The sequence below is a fragment of the Alosa pseudoharengus genome, unplaced genomic scaffold (assembly GCF_046254945.1).
Source record: "Alosa pseudoharengus isolate Yale_2024_CS ecotype anadromous, Long Island Sound unplaced genomic scaffold, YU_APseudo_1.1 YU_APseudo_1.1_scf_3, whole genome shotgun sequence".
NCBI lineage: Eukaryota > Metazoa > Chordata > Actinopteri > Clupeiformes > Clupeidae > Alosa > Alosa pseudoharengus.
The window spans coordinates 7,635,673-7,645,672 of record NW_027468718.1 but is presented as its reverse complement, the minus strand read 5'-3'; the positions used below and the strand labels follow the sequence as shown (position 1 = coordinate 7,645,672).

At 41.2% G+C, this 10,000-nt stretch overlaps 1 protein-coding gene across 1 annotated transcript in view; it reads left to right on the top strand.

The window, feature by feature from the left end:
• Nucleotides 1-10,000, top strand: part of dcbld2 (discoidin, CUB and LCCL domain containing 2) — a 31,379-nt gene that overhangs the window by 13,804 nt on the left and 7,575 nt on the right. The window contains exons 9-11 of the mRNA XM_076263069.1: nucleotides 612-736; nucleotides 8,369-8,516; nucleotides 9,222-9,347. Of these exons, the coding sequence (XP_076119184.1) occupies nucleotides 612-736; nucleotides 8,369-8,516; nucleotides 9,222-9,347 (399 nt within the window). The remainder of the gene's footprint in view (nucleotides 1-611; nucleotides 737-8,368; nucleotides 8,517-9,221; nucleotides 9,348-10,000) is intronic.

Here is a 10,000-nt window from a genome sequence, read left to right as displayed (position 1 = left end):
TCAGTGTGTTTTAGAGGGGGAGTGTGTGTGAGTGTGTTTTAGAGGGAGAGGAGCTGGTATAGAGTTGTAGTTGTCCTCATCATGCACTGTGGATGTTCATGTTTGGCAGTTGCAGAGGACCACTGAGGCGTGTTCAAATTCTTTGTGCAGAGGCGAACATTTGCACCAAACATGTTTTCTCTGAACAGATCAATTTGAATGATTGTGTGTAAAAGCTCCATCTCAACATTAACACTCAGTATGTCCAACTCCCAGCATGCTCGCTGAGAAATACCTCCTCAAACTGTGGGGGAGGGTTTGCAAATGTTCACCGAAAACTCAAGGCAAACAGAAAACTGCAAATGTTTGTGAACGTTCGTCTATGTTTGTGAATTTGAAACACACCACTGGCTATTTGAATGTTATGTCATCATGAGGGTCATCCTCTCCCACTGGCCCCAGAGAGTGTGTGTGTGTGTGTTTTAGAGGGAGAGTGAGAGAGAGAGAGAGAGTGAGGTAGGGACCGTGGCGGTCATGTTTAACTGTGTTGCTGGTGACCCAGAGGACCGTTGGTCCCAGAAAGGCTCCTGTGAATCATGTGTCATCATGAGAGTCGTCCTCTCCCACTGCAGGAATCATCACTACTGGCTCCACCCTCCCAGAGTTCCAGTTCTACGTGTCGGCCTATCGCGTGCTCTACAGCCATGACGGACAAGACTGGAGCACCTATCAGGACGCCAACTCCATGCAGGAAAAGGTGATGGAACACAGTTGTGTAGTTGTTGGGAAACGTTATAAGCGTTCAAAGTGGGTTTTTTTAACTTAAGAAGTTTCTAATTGGAATGAAATGACCTGATCTAGGAATATTAAACAATTAGAGCTGTTCAGATTCTCTACATGCTCAAGAAAGGTGCTTCAGTGCTTCTTTTCAAATCTCCTTTAGCGTAGTGTACACTGAAGCATCCTTGTCTAATCTCCTTTAGCGTAGTGTACACTGAAGCATCCTTTTCAAATCTCCTTTAGCGTAGTGTACACTGAAGCATCCTTTTAAAAAGGAAAGGTGATAGTGACTCCCTACAAATCCTTGTGCCGGGTAACAACCAATCAGCATGACACAATTCATGATTACTTAGCCTAGTGTAAGGCAGATTCTTCGGTTTTCTTTTGCTATAGCCTAGTGTAAGTAGAGGCAGATTCTCTTAGCCTAGTGTAGGTAGAGGCAGATTTTCTTAGCCTAGTGTAGGTAGAGGCAGATTCTCTTAGCCTAGTGTAGGTAGAGGCAGATTCTCTTAGCCTAGTTTAGGTAGAGGCAGATTCTTTGGTTGTCTTTTCTTCTGAATTCTTCTTCTTATCTCTCCTTGACCTTGTGACCTTAAGGTCAAAGGAAAGTGCATAGAGGTGATAAGAGGTGAACAGGTGATAGGACAGAAAATCCAAATGCATCCATATCAACATTACCAAATGCCATCAAAGTGGAAATGTTAATGTTAAATGCAAAGCCATCATACAGTGCTATAGATTAGACATACTTACAGGCTACACTACAGCATGGTAATCATTTTGAGTGGTGAAGTATTTTGCTCAGAGCTGAGCCCCAGTGAAGTGAGACTGCGACCGTGCTGGTGCCTCCGTCCTGGTGCGCTGTGCAGCAGCCCCAGCCCCAGTCCCAGCCAGCTCCAGTTTCCCTGGGCAGCTGCTGCTGCCTGCTCTGGCCGCTGTGGCGTATCTCAGCTGAAATATAAGATCTTTGCTGTGAAAGTGGCGGGGGGTGGAATGACATCACCCTGTGTTTCCTGGAAAAGGAATTCTTTAAAATCCCAAACCTTGAGATGTGGGTGGGTGTGTGCTGGCCTAGTCTGCTAGTCTATCTCTCTCTCTATTTCTCTCTCTCTCTCTCTCTCTCTCTCTCTCTCTCTCTATAGCTGTAGGGAAGTGGCATTTTTGTAACATTGCTCTTTTTTCACTCTCCAACAACTCAAATATGGTCTCTGTAGATACTTTTACACATAAACCTGATGTGACCATCCTTCTCTTTATCATATATTTTATTTAGAGTCATAACCTTAGTTAAATAAATTTTATGGCCATTTAAAAGTGTGAGAGGTTACCAAAATGCCATAAGTCCTATATCCACCATTTCAAGGGGGATTTAAAATGTTTTTACAGATTCTGGATCTCATTTGGTGCTATACCTTGACCATAATAATTCCCTCCTATTCACTCCGGTTTTTAATTTTTGTCAAAATATTTGGCCGAAAAGAGCCCCTTGGATCATATATGTTACTATGGACTTGAAGCTTTTATATTGTGTGTGTTCCTTGCAAGTTGTGCATTAGTGAGGCAAGTGTTTTACCATCAATTCCTGTTGTAGGGGACCCCCTTAACACCCTCAGTTAGTTTCAGAAAGATTGGTTAACTTTTAAGGGATTTATTTAGAATTTCTGTATTTAGCTGACGTTACCGAAATTCCACAAATTGTGATGAAGAAGTTTTGCTGTCTACAACAGTATTAAAATATAATATTTGCAGTTTTCTTTGTGTAAAAGGGAAAATCAGTAGTCTGTGTAGTAAACCAGTGGTTTCTGAGCAAAAATCAAAATTTTTATCATTTTTATTGAGTATATAATCTATTGTGGCATATTGGTAACGTCCCTTATTTTTGCTATTATTCTACTTGTATAACACCAAAAAAACAAATGATCACCACAGTTTTGAACAATATTGTATGATACTTCATTTCATCTAGGAGAAATTCAGAGGATGTGTTTTAAAGGAGAAATATGAACTAATAATACGTTTCTGTGGCATTTCTGTAACACTGCCTAGGGTTAGGTTTAGTCAAACTATGAACAATATCAAAAAAACATTTACATCATTACATCACTGAATCACATATCTACTTGACAAATACTACTTTTGACATTTATGACAATATAAGTAAAAAATATAGACATTTCGACATATAAATGAATGAGAATGAATGGGAAATATAAAATGTTTGTGATTTCAGCCTGCATAAAATTAAGGGGGAAGGTATCACTATAGCTTTGGACAGTAAAGTAACACTTATAATATTGTTGGAAATTTTTTTTACAAAATATATTGGAAGAGAGCACTACAAAGTAAAAGTGTATTTTGTGGCATTTCTGTAACATTTCCTAGGGTTAAGTTTAGACTAACTGTGAACAATGTCAAAAATGTACATCATTGAATCACATATCTACAATTGACAAGTACTGAGAGTAGAGTTTTCACATGTCTAGCAGTCTGTGTTCAAAATGTACTGACTGTGAGTTCAGCTGGTCAGTTTGTAATGCCCATGTGCCACATATGAGGTCAGATATTTTGCATGTAGAAGGGTGGAATATGACTTTGCATACATTAAATGACATCTACACATCAAGAGCTTTCAGGAAATATATGATACAAGGCACCTAGGTGTAAGTATCCCAGAGATGCATCCTAAAATGTACTGACTGTGAGTTCAGCAGGTCAGTTTGTAATGCCCATGTGCCACGTATGAGGTCAGATATTTTGCATGTAGAAGGGTGGAATATGGCTTTACGTGCATTAAATGAAATCTACACATCAAGAGCTGACTGTAAGTTCAGCTGAGGTCAGATATTTTGCATTTAGAAGGGTGGAATATGGCTTTGCATATATCTCAAATAAAGGTGTTGGAGCCTATACATGAAACTTGCTGCTTTTAAAAAAATCACTGTAATCAGTAAACATTGAAATAACATTAGGCTACAGGATGAAATTGGGTGCATTTTCCATGGGTTCAAACAGCATATTTGTATAATACCAGCATATTTCATGGCATAGCATTTTCTGAGCAGAGCTTACAAATAGGGAGCCTACTGTAGGCCTATTTCTCTAGCCTAAATGTAGGCCTAAGCGATCTTTGGAGTAGAAGAATGTATCCATCTCTTGAGCAAGTGTGCTACAATTGGCACCAATGTGTGCGTCTGGCTGTCTTGTTTCATTTAATACCTTTACCTCAAACATAGGAGCAGATATACCCATAGTTCAGCTTCTGAAAGACAATGATGATAAATTGTATCTCCCGCGATTATTTGCGCTATTATGCGCTAGACTTGAATTACGTTCATTCTTATAGCCATAGCCTAGAGGAAAATAGACATCCAAAAGATGAATCTGATTTATTGAAAACAATACTTGGTGGATGATTTTCCACCATCTATGATGTAGGAAGTCTTTAAATAGGCTGACATAAAAACTGAGAGTGAATGTTCCCTCTTTGGATAAATGGATAAATCCTACTCCAAAGATCACTTAAATTTAGGCGAGAGAAATGGGCTATTTAATTGCAAGTTCTGCTCATGTTATTTCAATGTTAACTGATTACACAGTGTTTTTCTTTTTTTAATCCAGCAAGTTTCATGTAGCCTATAGGCTCCAACACCGTGCACGTATCATGGTGTTGAACGCATTCCATCGCATTTCCATTGCGAAGGCGCTCCCTTAATTTCGTAATCTCAACCAGCGCTCAATTCCAGAGCCAGACCATGCCCCTAAAGACGACCCATCACTCGATTCTTGCAGATGGGTCATTTGAGCTTTTGTTACACCCCGCTACATCGTATATTTAAACAGAAAAAGTATAATTGAGTGCAATGAGTTTTGTGCAGGACGCAATCTGCGCGACACTTGACATTTCAGTCTACCACGCAAAGACTTCAAAATTGGCCTTTGACTGGACCGGATACAAGATAGCCAATGTCTGGTCAAGATATAGGATTATCCTGCATTGGCATTGCATGGAGGCAAAGTTGTCATTTTAATGTGCATTGATATCATTGATCAAACATGAATCGTTGATATCACTCACGAAGCAGTTGCTGAATATCCTGTGATGATTTTGTTTGATAATTTGTTATGATAAATGTAGCTTAGAAATAACGATGAACAATCAAATATAGAATGTCTCAACCTTTATTTTGGCATGCTAAATTATTTAAAATACAATACAATAAAATACATGTTCAAATTCGGCCTTTACCCGACATCAAACGCAATATATTATTTCACCTTATAGTGGCGCTGGACCTTAATACAGCCCTAAAAACTGATATTTACCAGGGGGCGGTGGTCGTCAGGGGGGGGGGGGGGGCCTAAGGGAATTTTTTAAGCCTTAGGGGAAGGGCCAGGAGAAATGTTTTGGCCTGGGGGGAGAGCCGAGGAAAATTATTTTTTCCTGATCCATGATATTTTTTCCTCCTGATCAATGATCCGTTTTCGATATTTTAAAAGGCCATTATACGACTTTTTAAAATTGTTAGTTTGGACCCCCCCACTTTTGCTGTGCGAAATACCAGTGCTGTTTTCAGCATATGTTTAGTGCCTCATTGTCATTTTCATTGGATTCTCCCATTTGCGCGTAAATCGCTCGTAAGCTTTTTTAGTTTTTTTGTTACACGCATTCTCCCATTCCGCTTCTGTCACACACACAGCGACAAGCGTCAAATCCCCCGCAGTGTTGATAAGGAAAAAAGCCTTATAGGTACGCCAAATAAATAATAACCTATAGGTTTATGCTATGTAAAACTCCCCATTAACAGCATCGTGTCACTAACCACAGCTAAGACTGCACAATCTCGTATTCACTCTGTTGGATATCTGAAGCCAGTTTGTCTACTTAGATACTGTAAATCCTCAAATTATGGTCGGGGTCTTAAGACAAAGTACAGGCCTTTAGGGGCAGAATTGTATTCGAGACGGCCCTTTATTTCTTATGCGAGTTTTATTTTGAGACATGCGTTTCTTGGAGCGGCATACTGGTAGGCCTTCAAAAGCATGACATTTTCGGTTTAGTTTGATATTTAATTTACTTTTCGACTGTTTGATTATATTGTTAAATGTTGGGACTGATGGGCACTGAAATCTGGGGGGTATTTGATGATCACTATTACGTTCCATGTTGAAAGAGTGTCGGGATTTCAAACAAACCATCCGCTTTCGTGCGTTAATTGAACGTCCGCGGTCCTGTAATGGAAACCTTATTGCGTAGCCAAGTAGCCTATTGATTTATTTTTAAATTATGCATGATTTACTTTTTATTAATTTCGTAGGCTGGAATGCTTCGAGTCGCGGCAACTGTGTTTAAATGTAGTAGCGTGTTTCAGCCTCTGGCGAGCTCTAGCAAGGCGGCAAGCGACTGAGCTTGAGAGCGACATGTTGGAGAACCAGCTGGAAAGTCAGTGGCCGAATGCACGCAAGAGTTGTATACATAAGAAACACCCAGAGTTTGGGGGTGCCAAAACGCGTAACTCTCCCTCTATCGAGCGTAAATGACACAGGGGAGAATTCTGGCAAAGTGAAATATGCGTAATACGCGTTTTTTGACTGTACGCACGCACTTGGGTTAATTCCCCTCTTAGTGTTTTGTTGTGCCTATAGGCAATTCCATGGAAAATTACGTTTTTTGTAACATCCATAACGCCAATAAAATGTGATGGTATGGTATGATGTGAATGATTACATGAAATTTGAGCATTTGCTATTTTTGGCTGAAGAATGTACATGAGAAAAAATTAAATGTACAGAAAATTAATGTTATCATTCACATCATACAAATGCCAAGGCATTTCACTGCCGTTATGGATGTGACAAAAAGTCCACTTTCCGTGGAATTGCCCTCATACAGTGTTGGGAGTAACGCGTTATAAAAGTGGCATAATGTAGGCCTAATGGGCCTAATTTGCTGTAACGTGGTAGGCTAATGTAAGGCATTAAAAAATGCATTTTAACCCGAAATGAAGTGGTATTTTGTTTTTATAGGCATATACAAATTCGCCAACAACGTCGCAAGATCAACAGAGGAGAAAAAATCAGTGTAAATTGTAGAATGTTATCTCCTGTCAGGCCTAGGCTATAGGCTACTTTCAAGATGATTGTGGCTGCATCAAGTCGGACTCTACATTTGCGACATGGACATAAAGGCCTGCTTGAGCATATGGAGGCAGAACATTCATTCATATCACAGAGGGTAAGCCTCTGACTCTGGGTGGAATGCCGCCTAGATTAAAAAAGTTAAAGCGATTTTGGAAGGCTACACACCTTCCAAAATCGCCTGTTTTCCGTTGTATGTTGACAGCTGCTGGACGACGATGGAACAATAACGATTTTTTTAAACTCTCAATTAGGCCTACTGTAACTGTGTGTCAACCTGGCGTTCGTTAGGACCGTACCACTGGAGGAGGGACCGCTCATAAACTCCCCTTAATTGTTGCAAACATAGACTAGATATAGTTGCGACTTCCGAACAGTTTTTGTGAGTGCTACTTTGTTAATATTTGGGGAAACTGCGAGTAAGGGGCTGCGACCTTTCTACATGTAGGCTGCTGAAGTGCCGCGAGGGCGCAGAAAATGAACTTTTGATAGTCGAATACATTGAATAAGTCAACTAATCGCGGCAGCATTAATGCAGCCTTGCTTACTGATAAAGCCTCGGATACGACCTGCCTGCTTGGCTATCCCTAACTGTATCCCTAACAAGGTGTGTCGGACATGGGGAGGGAGAGAAGTTAAGAAAATGTGTTTAGTTTCACAGTGTGCTGTGCTTGCAGGGGGGTGGGGTGGTCAGTGTCTGTATAGAGAAGGGCCAACTAAAGATGCAGAAGAGCTACTGTAACTGCTAATGAAGAGTGGAGTGGTGCTGGGATGAAGAGTTCTGTAGTGGGGACAGGCTGTAGCTGGCTGAGAGAGAGAATATAGACACCATATGATAATTTAATCTCCTGTTGATGTATAAACAAAATGTTTAAAATTTTTTGCATGATTACACTAAGAGGGTGGTAAGTAACTCAGATTATATTTAATTGTATAAAAAAAGCTTTTTATTTCATATGTTACAAATATTCCACTCCAAAAAGGAATGTTACTAAAATGCCACTTTGGTTACAGAAATGCCATTTGGACGTTACCAAAATGCCACATGATGTTACAGAAATGCCACTAAGGTTACGAAAATTCCACAAAATAGGTTACCGAAATGCCTTTACAGCTCTCTCTCTCTCTTTCTCTCTCTCTCTCTCTTTCTCTCTATGCCCCCCTCTCATTGTCTGTCTCTGTTTCTTATTCTCTTTTTCTTGCTCTCTCTTTCTTTGTCTTTCTCTCTCCCTCTCTCTTACAAAGTGAGTGTGTGTGTGTGTGTGTGTGTGTGTGTGTGTGTGTGTGTGTGTGTGTGTGTGCGTGTAAAATGTGCAAAAAGCCACTAACACAGCACTGTAGACTCATTAATATTGGATAGCCATTGATTGGTTGAAAATGTAATTAAGGAGCTATTGATCGGTTGCGAGACTTAAGCTGATGCTGTGTTTTGTGTGTTGTCATGGTGATTAAAATCCATCTCTTTTCCTTCCAGATTTTCCAAGGCAACACAAACTATTTCCAGGAAGTGCGCAACAACTTTATCCCACCAATCGAGGCGCGGTACATGAGGATAAGCCCCGCCCAGTGGCACCAGAGGATCACGCTGAAGTTGGAGCTGCTGGGGTGCCAGCCCCCTACAGGTAATCAGCCAATCACAGCTCAGCAGGATGCCAGACCCTAGCCAATTATATTACAGAATACTTGTAATTCTTTTGTTTTAGTGTTTTATGTGATTGATTATATAGTATTTTTTTATCTATCTGTTATATTCTTGTACTTGTACTTGTATTACCTTGTCTTGTACTATATGTCTTATGTATTTTAAAAGTGCTATAATGTTGTATTTTAACATATATATTTTAAAAGGGCTATAATGTTGTCTTAAAAGTGCTATAATGTTAACTTATATGTATTTTAAGTTGTCTCTTAACTTTTCTATATTCTGTTCTTTTCATTCTTGTTTATTTTCATGATAAATTGATTCAGCTCATCTGGAGAGCACCTTGGTAGAAGTGCTGTTGTTTTCAAATGGACTCTATGAATAAATGTGACTTGATTTGATCACTCCGGAGCTAACAGAACGAATAGACTGGGTGTGCTTAACGTAGAGCTTGCATCCAGAGGGAAGGACACAGCTGTGGATGAAGTGTTAGACATTATTTCAGTTTCAGGTCCAGACAGTTGTGCAAATCTCCATGTGAGTAAGGCACTAGAGAGTGGGAGTGGCCTTGTGAGTGAACTAACCCCGCCTTAACAGCTGTTTTCTCTCTCCCCATTGGTCAGTGCGGCCTTGTGAGTGAACTGGCCCTGCCTTAACAGCTGTTTTCTCTCTCCCCATTGGTCAGTGTGGCCACGAGTCAACAACCCGGCCCCGCCTCCCCCGAAACTCAGCACACAGCGCCCCCTGCTGGAGCTCAGCACACACACACCGGAGATCCGCAACAACACCATGCCCCCACACACAGGACACGGTGAGAGACACACACACACACACACACACACACACACACACACACACACACACACACACACACACCAGAGATCAGCAACAACACCATGCCCCCACACACAGGACACGGTGAGACACACACACACACACACACACACACACCAGAGATCCGCAACAACACCATGCCCCCACACACAGGACACGGTGAGAGACACACACACACACACACACACACACACACCAGAGATCCGCAACAACACCATGCCCCCACACACAGGACACGGTGAGACACACACACACACACACACACACACACACACACACACACACACACACACACACACACACACACACACACACACATACACACACACCAGAGATCCGCAACAACACCATGCCCCCACACACAGGACACGGTGAGACACACACACACACACACACACACCAGAGATCCGCAACAACACCATGCCCCCACACACAGGACATGGTGAGACACACACACACACACACACACACACACACACACACACAGCAGAGATCCACAACAACACCATGCCTCAAACACAATGATTCCATATATAGTTCTTGAGGTGTTGCATTGTGTTCTGTAGAGGGTTTAGTAGTTTTGGTTGGTTTGCTGTGCTGATGGCTGTGTGGTTAATGTTGTGCTATTGC